Source organism: Carassius auratus, chromosome 15, assembly GCF_003368295.1.
Source record: "Carassius auratus strain Wakin chromosome 15, ASM336829v1, whole genome shotgun sequence".
Classification (NCBI taxonomy): Eukaryota; Metazoa; Chordata; class Actinopteri; order Cypriniformes; family Cyprinidae; genus Carassius; species Carassius auratus.
In genome coordinates this window covers 19008852-19026813 of record NC_039257.1, presented here as the reverse complement: position 1 = coordinate 19026813, position 17962 = coordinate 19008852, and the positions used below count along the sequence as shown (strand labels likewise).

At 36.0% G+C, this 17962-nt stretch overlaps 1 protein-coding gene and 1 pseudogene across 3 annotated transcripts in view; one reads left to right on the top strand and one right to left on the bottom strand.

The window, feature by feature from the left end:
- Positions 1 to 6824, bottom strand: part of LOC113115316 (RCC1 and BTB domain-containing protein 2-like) — a 41137-nt gene extending 34313 nt beyond the window's left edge. Inside the window, exons 1-4 of one of the 3 annotated variants that reach the window (XM_026282802.1) lie at positions 6421 to 6824; positions 5654 to 5736; positions 4620 to 4751; positions 3486 to 3636 (exon numbers count right to left, since the gene is read on the bottom strand). In XM_026282802.1, coding sequence (XP_026138587.1) covers positions 3486 to 3636; positions 4620 to 4745 — 277 coding nt within the window. In that variant the 5' untranslated portion in view covers positions 4746 to 4751; positions 5654 to 5736; positions 6421 to 6824. Of the gene's footprint in view, positions 1 to 3485; positions 3637 to 4619; positions 4752 to 5653; positions 5882 to 6420 lie in introns of those variants that run through there. The other 2 variants (XM_026282803.1, XM_026282801.1) reach the window with 2 other exon arrangements.
- A 368-nt stretch (positions 6825 to 7192) lies between these two features.
- Positions 7193 to 12487, top strand: LOC113115317 (cysteinyl leukotriene receptor 2-like; annotated as a pseudogene).
- The last annotated feature ends 5475 nt before the right edge of the window (positions 12488 to 17962 follow it).

Sequence of the window (17962 nt, the reverse complement as noted above, 5' to 3'; positions counted from 1 at the left end):
ATTATATTAAACACTTCATTAAATTTTGCTTTGTAGAAAACCTTTCTTAAAAACGAATTTCATTTTGAACAAATTTTATCTTAATTTTAATAAATGTTTCATCAACCAATTGCATGTATTTTAATAAATAAAAAGCAAATATAGCAGACAATGATAACCGTGACATGGAAGCACCAGCGCGCCGCGTTCACTTGCACTGCACTGTGAACTAGAGCGCATCTCATCGTAAATGAAACTCAGCGTAGGCCTATGCCTCATACATTAGCATTAAATATCTTTGCTGTATCCTTTCTAGAACAGACAATGGCTTTTTTTTTTTGCGGATGGCGGGCGGGTGCGGCTTTGAAATTTGCTCAAAAAACTTTGGCGCGGATGATGAGTTTTGTGACAGATCTCCTTAATAAATGGGGGTCTGAAATCTCTGCCCCTTTACCGATCAGAAAAACCAATTGACTCTACGGCAGACAGATCCACTAGCATGGTGGCGAGACAAATGAAACACGCTATCCGCTCCCCCAACCCCCATGAAAATGTAAATATGTAATGTATTAATTATAAAGTTTTGACAATTTACTTATGTTATTGTTGCATAAAGCTATGAATTAATAAGCGTTTAAAAAAAAAATATTTAATGTGCTTTCATTTACAATAGCATGAACCACGAGTAGTCGAGTAACGGAGTATTACTAGTACGAAAAATCGACTAGTAGTCTTGCAATCCCTATACTGTACAACATTAATTAGTATTTAATGTTATCAAAATGTTATCGAAATCACACTCTAAATGTAATACTGTCACATGGAATTGATGTTGATGGTGTTGAAATTATGCAGCCAAGTGATGATATCTCCGATCATTATTTAATTTAGTGCAAACTTCTTATAGCCAAAATTGTAAATTCTACTTCTTGTTACAAGTATGGTAGAACCATCACTTCTACCACAAAAGACTGCTTTGTAAGTAATCTTCCTGATGTATCCGAATTCCTATATACTCTCTCTTTTCTACCATTTTAAAAACAGTTACTCCTTTACGCTTAAGGAAGGTTAAGGAAAACAGTCTGACACCACAGTATAATGAGCACACTCGCACCCTAAAGAGAGCACCCCGGAAAATGGAGCGCAGCTGGAGGAAAACAAAACTATAGGTATTTTGTATTGCTTGGTGGGAAAGGAACCTATCCTACAGAAAAACATTAAAAACTGCTAGATCCGATTACTTTTCTTCTCTTTTAGAAAAAAAACAAACATAACCCCAGGTATTTAGTCAATACAGTGGCTAAATTAACGAAAAATAAAGCCTCAACAAGTGTTGACATTTCCCAACATCACAGCAGTAATGACTTTATGAACTACTTTACTTCTAAAATCGATACTATTAGAGATAAAATTCTAACCTTTTAGCCGTCAGCTACAGTATAACATCAGACAGTGCACTATAGACCCCCTGAGGAACAGTTCCACTCATTCTCTCTTGGTGCAGTGGATAAGACACATGCCTTTGGTGTAAGAGACCCGATCCGCCATGAGACATCAATGTGTCCCTGAGCAAGACACTTAACCCCTAGTTGCTCCAGTGCTATTGGATCTTAGTGCTGCGTTCGACACTATTGACCACAACATTCTTTTGCAAAGACATCAAAGAACACTTTGTTGGCATTAATGGAAGTGCATTAGCATGATTTAAATCGTACTTATATGACTGCCATCAATTCATAGCAGTGAATGAAGAGGTATCATATCAATCACAAGTTCAGTATGGAGTAGGGCTGCACGATGTGTCGTTTAAGCATCGATATCGCAATGCACGAATCCACGATAGTCACATCGCAGGATGTGCTATGTAGGCTGTCGTAGTTGATCCGTTATTCATTAACTGTATGGGCCAGCTGCTCCCCGGCCCTTGACGAATGTGATTCGCGGATTAATTGCACAGCTTAACCATAATAGAGTGAAAGTTTATCATTTGCATGTGTTTTTAAGTTCTGTCAGTTTAACAGGGCAGAGAGAGAGAGAGAGAGAGAGAGAGAGAGAGCCCCAGCCGCACACCGTCTTCAGACAACACGAGCACTGTCTTGCTTTCTCTCCCTCGCGCATATTACTCAATTGACATGATGGTATAGATGTTTACATCATTTAAAATGAGAATGTAAGTGTGCTAACCCCATTTTTGTTTCTAAGAAAAAATTAGATTAGATTTCTCTCTGGCTTGCTTAGTTGGGGTTACATTTACAGCGATATCGTTGACTTGATTGCAAATGAATGCACAGACACCATTTAAACTGAACAGAGATGACATCCCTGAATTCAATGATGAACTGCCTTTGACTGTCATGCTGCATTATCGACACACTGTTTTCCTAATGAATGTTGTTCAGTTGCATTGACCCAATATATTTTGTTTACATATACACATATATATATATATATATATATATATATATATATAAATAAAAATAAATAAAGGAAGAAAAAAGGAGAAAACGGTGCCTAGCATTTTCCACACATTTTCAGTCCAGACATGCAAATGTGGTTTTGTTTTGAAGGAGAAAAAATAATTTTGCTGGACTTGGTCGAGACCAACAGGACCTTTTGGTGAGTCCAATGACCAAGTCCGTGTGCAAACACCAACGAGTCCGAGACAAGTCCGAGACAATAGAAAAATGTCTCAAGTCCAGACTCGAGTCCAAGACCGGACTCTAGAATTACAGCCGTATTGATACTGCAGCTCACCATGTTTTTACAATTTGCTTATGATGATTTTAAATTCAGAACACACCCACTTCCGTAAAGTCTGTTTATATACATTTATATCACAGAACCAGCCCTCTGCACAATCTAACTTTGCTGAAGCATGGATCAACCTGCTGGTTTCGTCTCCGGAGGAGAACCGGCCTCCCGACTGAGCCTGGTTTCTTCCAAGTTTTTTTCTCCATTCTGTCAATGATGGAGTTTTGGTTCCATGCCACAGTCACCTCTGGCTTGCTTAGTTGGGGACACTTCATTTCCACCGATATTGTTAAAATGATTGCACAGATACTATTTAAACTGAACTGAGCTGGATGATGACATCACTGAATTCTATTATGAATTGCCTTTAACTGAAAATTGAGTGTTTAACTTTTGTCCTTTTGCATTTACACATTATTTTCCTATTTTGATACTGTAAAGCTGCTTTGACACAATCTGTATTGTTAAAAGTGCTATATAAATAAAGGTGATTTACAGTCTTGATAAACTAGTATAAATATCATTCGAAATGTATGGGGCCGGGGAATTTCCTGCCTGTATATTTTAACATATGACCCCCCATATTAGGGCTGCACAATAATAAATAATAATTATATCATATAGATAAAAATAAGAATTACCATGAGTTTTCAGCATAGATAGATTTATAATTTGCCATCCTGCAACCAAAATTATTTGGTACAGGCAAATACCAAATCATCACTATTGTTTCATGTCAAAAAAATCTGTCCAACCTGCAGTGGCAATGACCACATGTGGCCCTGTGCCGTAGCTCAAAGACACAATTTTTTTCCCACACAAGATGTCTATCCGTCTGGGCTCAATGGTGCTTTGGGTGTCCCCGAGCCCCAGGCAGCCACTGCAGTTCGTCCCCAGTGCAAACACCTGTGGGTGACACACACAAACACATGAGTTAGTCTAATAGGCAAAGGGATACCAGCGGCAAAATGGATGCTATGTTTAATACATTAAATATTTTTAGCATGTAAAAAAAAAAAAAAAAAATGTATCGCACAATTAACATGTTCATTTTGACAGCCCTACTTATAGTTTATTATGCCACTGACACTCACTCAATATTCAGAGAACAGTCAAGACCATGTGTGTACTGTATATTTACAGAACAGATAGTTCTGGTTATTAAAATCTGAATGGATGAGAGAAAATTAGCCTCTGAAGGGTCAACTCTGACTGCTTCTTCTAACATAAAACAAATCCGTTTACACCACATTCTTAAAGGCACTTTGTGCTATCAGTTTAGCATTTATTTACAGTATGTACATGAGATTATAGAGTCAATTTAAGGAGAAAGTTTTTGTTGAAAAGATAAATGGTACCTTAAGTACTGTCCACATGAAATCAGAGCTAAAAAAGGAAGTGGCCAGGCTCAGGACGTGTACCGGAGCACTTCTCAGGAAGCAAACAAGGCTTGTGTTAGTATTACGAGCCTAAATATAGCTTTATTCTATCTGCTTATCACCAGCCCAAGATCACTCTGACTTTGTCCCTGTCTCTTTTCTATCAGTATATATGTATGCAGAGCTGAACAAAACATTTTTTTCTACTGTAGCTTAGATTATTTTTTTACTTTCCCTGACCACATTTAGCTGCCTTTATTTGATCAAAATGAACACAGCAAAACAAGTTTAAATTTAAACCAAAATAATTTACACCAAATTTACCTTCAATTTTAACTTTAAATTGAACTACTAATAGTTGTTTGTAATTATGAACTTATTATTACTGAAACATGGGTGAGAGTGTAAGAGAGCAGGAACTCCGGCAAACCTAAAAAAATGATTTTCCAGCAAAGATGAGTAATCATTTGTGGTTCATCTATCCACTAAAAGCTTTCAGCATGTCTGTACCTCATCATTGACGGTAACGTAGATAGCTTCATTCGCAGCGCTACCGAACACACAGGCTTGGCGGATGAGCCGCAGTTCCTCAGGGGGGAGGAGGGCAAACACCGGCCACTTTCCCACTTCCAGCATACTACTCTGTAATACAACGCATATAAATTAGGAAAGCATTAGCACATCTTGAAACATTGTTCAGATTATTGGCTAAATAGATAGATAGATAGATAGATAGATAGATAGATAGATAGATAGATAGATAGATAGAATTCCCTATATTGCAATGAAGTACCATATCATTTTATACAAATAGTAGCTTCACCATTAAGTACCATTTACTTCTATGTTCATGAACTTGTATCACCGTGGAACCATGCTGTTCTTGGAAATAAGTAAGTTACTGTGGTACCACACAAGTACTTTATTGTCAAGGAAATACCATGACATTTGAATATGAATGAAATATTTACATTTTGAACTGAAATTCTAAAGTAACATTGATAGTTTAGTTAAAACATGTAACACATTGCTAGCTGTCAGACACTTTTTAGTTAAATTGACGTAAATAAAGGGAATCCTTACAAAATAATAATAGTGATAACAATGTGGCCAAACAATAACCTTTATAATAATAATAATGATAATAATAATAATAATAATAAAAATAATGATGATGATGATGATGATGATGATGATAAACATGTAGTCAGGGTAATAATTTATAGATGAATGTTTATGTAAACAAACGGGCTTGTTGTTACTCAGCTGCTGTTAGTTAGCTAACAAGCTAACTATCCTATATATTCATAACTCCTCATGTGTTTATAGAAATAAAAACAGTCCACAAGTCTGCATAAGCCTCTAGCTAAGATGTTCAATTACACGGTGCACCGCCAAATAGCAGCCGTCATAACATATCTAAAGGTGTTTGAATGAGTAAAGCTGCTAGCTGATGTTAGCCGGCTGCATAGATTTACGTCATGGAGAAGTGTCAATCCAAACTCTGTGCGATGTTTTACAAAATAAACTCTCTGAATGTTTACCTTGTGTTAACTTAAACTCCCAAGTCTTCATTCCTGGTTTCAGAGAATGGTGCAGATATGGTAAAGCGGATAGTTTTGCCTGACTACGAGTGAGAAGAGCAGAGGTGTTAATGTGATCAGTCTTCTCAGCTGGCAGTGTGTCATAGATGGGTGGTGGATTTAACCCACACAGAATTTAAAGGGACAGTTCACCCAATAATAAAAAAATAAAATGTTATGTTTATCTGCTTAGCCCCAAGGGCATCCTATTTGTAGGTGACTTTGTTACTTCGGTAGAACACAAATTATTTTTTTTTAACTCAAACTGTTGCAGTCTCTCAGTCATATAATGTAAGTAAATAGGAATCTAAACGAGTCATAAACATAACATAAACAAACAAAACCAAATTAAACCTTGCAGCTTGTTTAGCAGACGCTTTTATTCAAGCAACTTACAGTGCATTCAGGCTATCAATTTTTACCTATCAAGTATTCCCGGGGAATCGAATCGCAATACTCTACCACTTGAGCTACAGGAACACTATAAAACGACAATACATTAATATGTACTGAAGAACATTAATGTGTACTGTCATATCAAACTAACAAAAGTAACCTACAGCTTGGATGTCCTGGGAGCAAGCAGATGAACATCAAATTAGAATTTTGGGGTGAGCTATCCCTTTAAGCCAAACTTCCCTTACAACCAAATTACAATGGCAAATACAGTGAAATCCTACATTTACTACAAATATAGGCACTAGTGAAAAACCATAATAACTCCAAACCCTAGGGTTGTGGGTTCGAATCCTGGGCTGGCAATAACATGGCTTATGTGTCCTTAAGCAAGGCATCGCCCGGGCACCGAAGCATGAATGGCTGCCCACTGCTCTGGGTATGTGCTCACTGCTCTCTGTGTGTGCACTTTGGATGGGTTCTGAGTATGGGTCACCATACTTGGCTGAATGTCACGTCACATATTAATGATATACACAGTAGCATTAAAAACAGTCATAAATTATAGGCATCATTAGTGACATAAAAAGTATTAAAAAAGTGCAATGGTAAGCAAAAACTGTGCAGGTTGAAGCTGTGATCCCTGTTCTGCCTCAGTTGAAATCCATTTCTTGTGGCCCCATCAACATCCAACGGCCCCTAGAATCGTCACCAACTTTCTCCCAGAGCTATTGCCCTGTGGAACAACTGCATTACCACAACATGCATCAACATGTATCAAGCAAATATGAACAGTATCTTTTTTTCTGGGAAATAGCAGTTATTTGTTTTATTGTAGCCAAGACTTTGTGTCTATAAAGAAACTGACCTTAATAAACACTGAGAAATACTGTACTTACTGGAGTAAAAAAAAAAAAAAAAAGACATCTATCCCCATGCTATTATACCGTAGTACCAGCACAATACATTTCTGTAAGGAATATTTAAATTAATCATAGTGCCTAGGTCATATTTCATATGAAAATTTCAGTAACATGCATTTATAAAAGAAGTAAAAGAACAACAAACAATTAATGACAATACACATTTATCCTTTAAAACAAAATATGTGTTATGTATTTTCTTAGAAATTACAACTGTAAATTTCTAAGGCCTGGCATATACAAATTTTGAAGGTTTGGTGCTACCACTAGGAAACTACACCAAACATAAAATTTAACTAACCAGTAACTGGGTAATGGACAATTACCCAGTTACTAGTAACTAGAGTTAAATTTTATGTTGAGTGTCATTAATTCTAAATGCATTAAATTTATATAAATATATATAAAACCTCCTCATTAAATCCTTACCTCCTCATTAAATCCACACTTCATTTTGGGAACGGCATGCATCAACAACAAGGAAAACTCAGAGCAAACCTAGACTGAGTTTATCTTGGATCAGACTATGTAAATACAAAATAATTTGAACCAACGTATTATTAGGTTTTAGTTCACATAGTCTAATATGGATATGCTTGTATGCATATACCGCTTCTGATACCTCCAACAGAAGATCAGAGATGGCTGGGTGTGTCTTTGGGCTGATAAATTGAGTCATTTCTCCAGAGCAACAGTTGTGGAGAGTCATGTCTTTATACGGCTTCCTCGCACCACTCTCACTGTTGCAAAGGATTTAGCTTACATTTGTGGGGACTGGACTATTTTGGACATTTTGGATTTAGAGTTTTGGCTGCTTTTTCACAAGTAAGTGCATTAGATTTTTTAGTTGAAGAAAATAGATATTGTTTAAATGGACTATTGATAGTAAGGTACTGTATATATAACTTTACCATACACTCTGAAAAATAAGTTTATTCTAATGATAATGGTGTTAAAAATATATATTTGCAGATTGTATTAATGCTTCAGTTTCTACAAATGTAAGATAATATGGATTTATCTCTTTCCAGAGACAAACAGACCAGTCCATATATATATATATATATATATATATATATATATATATATATATATATATATATATATATATATATATATATATATATATATATATAATTGCTCAACAACATGCATGTTCCAATTTTTTCTTTTGTTTTGTTTTAATGCAGCATTTAGATAATCAGGACTAATTGTACAGTCTGTTACAAGATTTATGTTATCAATAACAGCAGCAGCTATAACTGAAAAAAAGAGAGGGAAAAAAACGTATCTGAGCTATTAAAACTTTACTATGCTTGCATAAATTTGCTCATTTTTCTCATTTTTCTTATATGTCAGTAAAGGCCCATACAGTTTATGATCAGTCAAGGTTGACTGCTTTAGGCTGTTGTGCTGAAAGATGATATTCACACTCAAACCTGCTTTTGCCTTTGGCAGTTAGCCTAAGCATAGGCAGACGGGACGCGATTTGTCCCGCATTTTACAGAGGCCAGCACAAAGTTGAATCAACAAATAAGTATTTCTCACTGTTTATAATACTAATAACAATTATAATGAAAACAATTTAATGTAAAGTATTAGTGGAGCTCATTTGCGAGTGATTGTAATTTGGCGTCTTTTTTCCATAGCGACGGAGACTCCGGAGCGCGCGCCGTTAAAGCAGCATGCAGTAAACCTAAGCGCGGTTTAAAACATCCAGAGCACCAATCTGCCCAGATGTGACAGAATTACTACAGAATTAAAAAATTTCGACACAACTCCAGTTCATCGATAAATTACTTGTTAAGCAAAAAAGCTATGTGATTGTACAAACAAATCCATCAAGGCATTTTAAATTCAAACCATAGCTTCGAGTTTTAATAAAACTGCTTCTCCAGTGAAAAATCATTTCATCTGAATAAGGGGAATGAAATATGCAGAGATCAAGAACAGTTTACGAGCAAAAATAATCCAGAACAGCTCTAATCAAATAAACTGGTGGATTTCGATGTGAGATGTCAACAAGGGAAGAAATTATTGACTGAATGTAGAGATATTATGGTTTATTCACTTGTTATTTTGAACAGAAGCAACAGTTTCAAGTTAAACTTATCGTAATGATAGATTTGATAAACATGCAGCTTTTCACTTGAGATGTCAAAGGGTAGCAGATTTGAAAAGGCTGTAGTACAAAGCACAACAATACAAAGCGTTCAATATTACAGTAACATCTATTCTCAGTTTGCAATAGCATAATGGAACGAGTTGATGATGAATATGTCTGCGCTAACAGGGTGCACAGAGGTATGCAAATACATACATTGACAGGCAGGTAGGACAGCCTATCATAGTCCTTGGACCAAGTCTGGACTTTCAGCCAACAGAAAAATAAGAAAATAAAAATGTTTTTGAACCAAATCGCCTGTCCTGCCTTTAAGTGAAGGAACTGGAGTTTTGTGGATTACTTAATTGTGATTATTGTGATGTTTTATGAGATGGTTGGACTCTCATTCTAATGGCACCCATTCACTGCATAGGATCAGTTGGTGAGCAAGTGACGTAATGCTAAATTTCTCCAAATCTGTTCTGATGAAGAAACAAACTCAACTACATCTTGAATGGCCTATGGGTGAGTATTTGTATTTGTATTTTTAGAAAATTTTATATATATATATATATATATATATATATTTTTTTTTTTTTTCACATACTGTACATTATTGATTCTCTGCCTATCTGAAACATGTATATTTTTACAAAGCACATCTTTCTGAAAAGCGAGATATGCTCTGATTGGCCAGCTATCCACTGTGTTGTGATTGGCCGAATACCTCAAGCATGTGACAGAAATGTAACGCCCGTTACCATACCGTGATGCCATGTGTCCCGGCACGACAAGACAAAAACAATATAACCCATTACCAACAAGGCATGTGTTGCATCCGGTGGGAACAAATATACTGATTATAATTACATAGTATCTTTTTCTACGTTGCGTATCGCATAAAACCTTGTCTGCATTTGTGATCAGAGAAACGGCAAACAATGAATCGCTACTCTACACTGCTTAAAACTTGCATTTGAATCATCAGCAGCAAATCCTTTACATATGAAAACCTACTTACAGTCTGTGCGTCAGAAGTGCCAGACTGTCCTTGCAAAGTTATAATTGCCCCAGATTATAGAAAAAGACACCGGCACTGTAAGCTACTCTCACAGGAAACAGTCCTCATCCTCCGCAAAATACGCTACACACATCCGAATATTTGGGCTTAATTGTTTCAGAACAGTGTTGTAAATTAAACTTAACCACTTCTAGTTGTGTCCTCTTTTGGAAGGCCAAAAAGGTAGTTTCTCTTTCACAGCAAAACACAGTGTCTCCACAACATGGCGCCGGGAACAGCGAAAATAAAAGTTACACCTTGCAAATCTTCCCACATCATGACATAGACATGTTAATAGGTGTGTTAGAATGATCCGTTTTAGGTAGGCATGGTTGACTCTTAACTTTTATAAAGAATATCTCTTTGGATTTGAGACTTTACTCTTCGCAACTCTAGAGATCTTCTTTATGCACCAAGAGCTTGTAACACTCGGAATAGACAGGAAAAATTGAAATCGCATCATATGACCCCTTTTACCAAAATCAACCCTTGGGAAATAAAAGTGCTTGAAACACCCATATATATATGAAGCTGTCTAATTTGATTCCTTATTAATTTTAAATGCCATCTCTTTGATTTTGTTCCCAGAATTCCCCAACCCAACAATGGATCATTATTCATCGAATTTCACGAAGTGCTCCATCAGTGATTTCAAGCGCACTGTCTACCCAATTGCCTATCTCTTCATCTTTTCCCTTGGGCTTGTTGGCAACCTCGTATCTCTGTTCTTCTTCATTTCCTCATCGTTCAGAAGAAAAGCCTCTTTTTCTCCAGTCAACATCCTCATGCTAAATCTCCTTCTATCTGATCTGATGATGGTATGCTCGCTGCCGTTTCGAGCCGCCTACTATCTCATGGACTACTGGGCCTTCGGAGACATCACCTGCCGGATCATGTCCTACGTCTTTTACATCAACATGTATGGAGGCATCTACTTCCTGGCGGTTCTGAGCATGGTTCGCTTCGTGGCCATTGTAAAGCCCTTCACATATGTGCGCTGGCAAAACTCTAGGAGAGCCTGGGTGTTATGCATAGTCATCTGGCTGATCGTGTCTGTGGCGTCCCTCCCGCTTCTGAAAGCAGGAACTTATGTGGAGTCTAATCAGACCAAATGCCTGGATCTGAGGCCGACCCAGGTGGGGACCATCATCATGTTGAATCGAGGGGTTTTGTTTATAGGCTTCGTTATGCCCTTCGTGGTCATCTCAGTGTGTTACATTTTTGCAGCCTTCTATTTGCTAAAGCTAAGGAAGACCAGGCAGAATCGAAGATCTCAGGTCAACCACAAGAAGTCCTGCTCTCTCGTCATTATTGTTCTGCTGATTTTTCTTGCATGCTTTATGCCATATCATGTCGTCCGAACTCTGTTTTTGGAGGCTGAGATGGACATTCATAACAAAGGTTATGACGAGTCCTGCCATTATATTGAAACTGTGAGAAAGGCAGCGGTCATCACACACTGCCTGGCCTCGGGAAACAGTTGTCTGGATCCACTGCTTTTCTTTTTCGTTGGGGAAAACTTCATTAGCTTTTGGCGACAACACACACCGAGAAGACAGAGTTGCATAATTGAGCAGAATGTGAAAGTGTTAGAGAAGATTAACAACAATGATTTAGATAAGCGTTTAAGACTAGTTTAGAGTGCTTGGGAGCTGTTGGGACTTGAGGAGGAAATTCCTGAAAAAGACCATCATTTATATCTGGTGGATCTGTTGTCCCATGCAGGAAGAACTCGATTAACCTCCAGCAGGAAAGCACTGTTTCCATCCCATTTGTTCAGGAGAACAAAACAGATCATTATATTAAGTCTTTTGTGCACGCATTTCACTTTTACTAAAACAACATGATGGTATGCTATGATGTTGGTCAATTGGTCCATCTGTGGAATCAAAGTTACTTGAGATTTCATGTTGTGCATAGAGGAATTTATTTGGTACACATGTTTCCAGTTTAGTTTATGTGCATGCCTTCTTATCAGATAATAATTATCTGCCTTGATTGGAAACATATGTTTATTATGTATTTTTTGTAAGGACCTACATGGCAGTAAGTGCTTACATGTGTGCAGTTCAAAAGGATTCTTTTGAAGTACAAGTACATTAGTGTTAATGATATATTTTAAACTTGTTTTAAGATTATACAACTGATTTCACCAAGTTTGAAGTTTTTGTTCATGATGTAATGTTGTAAATGATTTCATTTTTTTGTTAGAGTATTATACATAAGCATCTATCTATCTATCTATCTATCTATCTATCTATCTATCTATCTATCTATCTATCTATCTATCTATCTATCTATCTATCTATCTATCTATCTATCTATCTATCTATCTATCTATCTATCTATCTATCTATCTGTCTGTCTGTCTGTCTATCCATCCATCCATCCATCCATCCATCTTCTGTCTGTCTGTCTGTCTGTCTGTCTGTCTGTCTGTCCCTCTGTCTCCAATTTACCATAATTGTAAATAATACAGAACTGCCAAAACTGACCTGATAATCTATCTATGGATTTCTTTATTACTTATTTCTAATTATTCATTGTTAAATTCTGTATATTTATACATTTATGTTTGAAAGAAATTTCTTATTCTTACTAAGGCTGCATTTATTGGATCAAAAATACAGTAAAGATAAAAATATTGTGAAATATTATTACAATTTAAAATAAATGTTTTTAATTGTATTTTATATATTTTCAAATTACATTGCTTCCTGTGATAGCAAAGCTGAATTTTCATCACATTACTTCAGTATTTACTGTCACATGATGATCATCAAGAAAACAACTTTTGTTTATCAAGAATGCATTCAATTCTATATATAATTATTATTATTCTATATATATATATATATATATATATATATATATATATATATATATATATATATATATATACATTAAGGATTCACAATATTGGATTTTTGCCGATATCCGAAATGTCGATAATTTTAATCTCATTTTGGCCGATAGCCACTGGTGATACCGATATATGATTATTTTTCTTTTTGGTTCATTTTTTAACAAGAACTTATTTGTTAGAATGAAATAAAAAATAATAAAGTTATTTTATAATGAACATACATTGAAGATTTGAAAATAACTTTAAATAAACTATATATTAATATAACTCTGCTACACCCTTCAACCCTTCGAACCTCACTCTGAAGGGTAATCCCTTTGAAGGGATTAGGGCATAGGGATGAGCCTAGCTGTGTTTACTCTAGCTGTGTCCCAAACTGAAGTGCGTGGACTCCGGAGTGTGCATTTAAATTGCCATTGCCCGACGAAGGCTGTCCAAGACTGAAATGTGCACCCTCCAAAGGTCGTATCCCAAGGCTGATTGCATCACCGCGGCGCGACGAAGACTGACGTAATTCCAAAACGACATCAGATGCGCCCTCTTTTTTCCCAGGAAAATGAAGAATGTGTCCAAAAGCTTAGGCAGCTGACTTGCTGCCTTATGAGGCAATGACTTTACAGGCAGTATGTTTGCACGAAGGCACTTCATGAAAGTGATTTCGGACAGGCTTCTGAAGCAGCATAACACTTAATGATCTACAACCAAATAGAAAAATAAAAAATAGAGTTTTGGTGATACTAAACAAATATTTAAATACTATAATACTGATTTCTTGCTAGAAATAACGTCAAAAGTGCAAAAAGTCAGAAATATACATTGACAAACAAACTGACCACCAAAAGCAACTTTCAGACACCATCTTTATTTTTTAGCTCAACAGTCATTGAATGGAACGCACAGGATTGTGGGAGATCAAAGTCAGCTTAGGATACAATTTAGCTGCCTTCAAAATTCCATCAAAAGAAGGTACTTCTGGAGATAGGAAGTAAAACAGAATTTGGGTTCGGACGTGCCTTGATGCTTTCCTTCCTTGGAATGTTGCATCCGAAAGTTCTAAAATACTGCATTGGGAGGCAGGAAGGCATCAAGGCACGTCCGAACCCAAATTGTGTTCTACTTCCTCTCTCCGGAAGTGTCACATCTGATGGACACTTTGCACCCTACCATGCGTGCAGATAACGACAGTGTTTATATTCAAAGAATGCATCATGGGTGAAAGTTCTGTGGGGGAATTCAAGTTCAAATGTTAGTATTGGGTTTTCATTTACTCAAATACATAAGTTAAAATGAAAGTGTTAAAATACAGTTTTTTTTTTTTTTACACACAAAGCACAGAATAAGACAACCGCTATATAAGTCTTTGCCTTTGTTGTGTTTTTGTAGTGCTGCCCCGCAAGATAAATGTTTCAAACAAACTTTAGCACTTCAGTATTTTGTATGCAGGTCTTTATATCTTCCATAAGTGTTTCCATTTACTCTTGTTTTAGTACTATTCCTTAGTACTATGGAGAAAATGAGCCTGCTGGTGAAAGAAATTAAAAAATACAAAGCAAGTAAGTTAAAACTCACATTTTTGCTGAAATTCATTGTGCTGTTGTTGCTACCAGGCATGTTTTATTTGCACTGCCTCAGGACTGCAAGTGTCCCGGGACATCTGAGGGGGTGAGTGGAAGCTGGTGGAGCTGCTCAGGGAGGACATCAAACTCCAGAGAGAGAGACAGAAGAGAGAAGAGCAGGGGGAGAATGGAGAGACTGATTTCTCTTTTTGAGAGAATGCTTTACAAACACATAATGTATTAGCCATTCTAGACAAAGCGGTAGAAAAAATGGGTACATTACAGTTTTTCAATATCTTTTTTTTAAATGTCATATTTTCAGTGAAACAACCTGTTTTTTATGTTTATTTTTTGTGATATAAGTTAAAAATGAAATGAATAAGTTTTATACATTATTCATTTTAAAGTATCATTTATTTGTAATTGAACCTGAGTACTTTCTGTACATTTTGTATTTTTGTTTTGGATATTCACATATGTAAATAAAAGAGAAGTATTTGTTTACATTGCTATCTTTTAATGCAGCTCATGAGCAAACAATGAACAATACATTTATTAATGTATTTATTCATATTTGTTAATGTTAGTTAATGAAAATGCAGTTATTCATTGTTAGTTCATGCTAGTTCAGTGCATCAACTAATGTTAACAAGCACGACTTTTGATTTGAACAATGCATTAGTAAATGTTGAAATTAACATTAACTAAGATTAATTAATGCTGTTCTTGCTTAGTTCATGTTAACTAGTTAACTAACATTAACTAATGGAACCTTATTCTAAAGTGTTACTTTACTTTTTACAACTGTTTACAACAAAGCTTAGGTTTAACATCAGAAAAACAGCATCAGTTTTGTGCCCAGTCCTGCCTCCATGTGTTCTGGGCTCTTCGGGAGGTAATACTCTTGGCATGTCCTCAGCGACTCGGAGGACAATGAATGCGGTGGACAGTGGAATGAGGCATGTGTCAAACACTCTGTATGATGTACCACTGCCAGACAGAAGAGAAACGCCAGGGTCTGGATTGTGGCACAGCATCACGGTTGTTGTTCACTTCTCAAAAGATCCAGCAGCACTGTCAGGGCCTCCCTGCTCAGCTGAAAACCATTAAAATACCTGTACAGAACTGGCACATTCAGCTTGATCCTGCAGTGCAGGGGTCTGGTCTGATTTAGGGAAAGAAGGAAAAGAGAAACAGTTTAGAACTATGATGAAGTAATCAGTAGAAGAAATACTGAGATACTTTAGTAAACTACTTTTAATACACATTGGGGAAAAACCACTAGTCATATTTATAGCCCTAGCTAAAAGGATAGTTCTTCCAAAAATGAAAATTCGAAATCTGGAGCAACTTGAGGGATACTCAATTTCATTTTTGGCTGAACTATTTTTTAAGTAAAACTATCTTGCATACTCTAATATACTTAAGGTATTAAAAGTAAAGGTATGTACAGTATTGTTCTGAAAAATAATTTGTCAGAGTGGTTTTACATTAATATTACTGCTGCACTACTGTTTATTTAGCATTTTACTTCTGAATATGTTCAAGGTTATTAAATGTAAAGTTGCCTACTTTATATAAAGCTGGGTAGTTTAATCTACAGCAATGCATCATGCTGTAAAATAAAATATTTGTGACACTGGACCACAAAAGTGTACATTTTTCAAAACTGAGTTTTGTATATCATCTGGAAGCTGAAATAAGCTTTCAATTGATGTATGGTTTGTTAGGATCGGAGAATATTTGGCCAAGATACACATCTAGATACACAACTATTTGAAAATCTGGAATCTGATGGTGCAAAGAATCAAAATATTGAGAAAACTGCCTTTAAATTTTTCCAAACGAAGTTCATAGTAATACATACAGTGTTACAAATAAAAAAAGTTTTGATATATTTATGGTAGAAAAATTTACAAAATATCTTCATGGAACATGATCTTTACTCAATATTCTAATGATTTGTGGCATTAAAGAAAAATTCAAATGTTGACCCCTACAATGTTTTTTTTGGCTATTGCTAAAAATATACCCCAGCGACTTGAGACTGGTTTTGTGGTCCAGGGTCACAGATTTGTAATGTTGCTGTCCTGTGAGGAAAAAAAGAAAACTCAGTACTTTACATTTGTACAAGAATACTTAATGAGTTTACTTCCTTATAGTCCACTACTGATTATTTTGAAAATGTAATTAACAACATTTATGTCAGAATATTAACAAATTTTTGCTAACTACAGTATATCAAAGGCTGCAAAGGACTCGGACCGGTCAAACAGAGCACTGTTCAACTGTGACAGCTGCCACTGAAGACTGAGCTGTACAATGCATTTTTTTTAAATAAGTTTTATTTTTGCAAACCTGCCTACATATGATCACCATGGTCAAGACAATAAAGTATATAAAATTGCACCTTTGTAAGATATCAGTCAGCCTTTGAACTGCTGTGTGTGTATTTCATTGCTTTTCAAATGTATGATTACAGTATTCAAGTAAGTTCAATGAGTCAATGCCTGCATTTAAAGTTTTAATCCAGTAACTAAGGAGGCAGCAAACCAGTTTACCTTGCCTCGGTCTTGGCTAAGCTTGAGGTACTTCACCGGCTCCGCCGCAGGTGAAACAACAAATGCTGACATAATCGAATTGCTAGCACACCCTGAGCACATGTGAGTTAATATATTCGTCTTATCGGTAAGACATATCGGCATAATTTTTCATATCACGATGATGCTGATATTTACATTTAAAGCCATTATCGGCCGATTCAGATATTGGTCTGATAATATCGTGCATCTCTAATATATACATATATAACAGTAAAAGCATTTATAAGAAAATATTTCCATTTCAAATAAATGTTATGAACTTATAAAAACTTTTGGTAGTTCCCAGGATAGCAAAGTCCACTAAAAGAGATTAAACTCCCAATTTCTCTGGAAAAGCCTTCCTGATAATGTTCTGGTTTCCCAAGAAACTCTCTCTGTTTAAATCTAGATTAAAAACACATTTCTTTTGCCAAGCATTCAAATAATGCTTCTCATAATTTTTGACTGCAGTTGTATGTGATCAAATGTGCATTCTTATTCTTTAGCTTGGGTTAAACTAATTCATTTTCCTTTGTTGGAACAGCAGCTACGCTAATTATGTCTCTATTTGTTTCTCTGTTGTAACTAGGATTTACACAAGCTCCAGTCTGGATCCAGAAAACAGAAAACATGAGAAGAGATGATGCTGACCCCTCAGAAGACCTCAGATGATGCTAACCCTGATGCTAACATACAGAACAAATATTGCTACAAGTGTCATTGCATCATATAATGATTGCTGTTAATAGTGTTCATCATCTGGTTGTCTACGTACATTTTTCT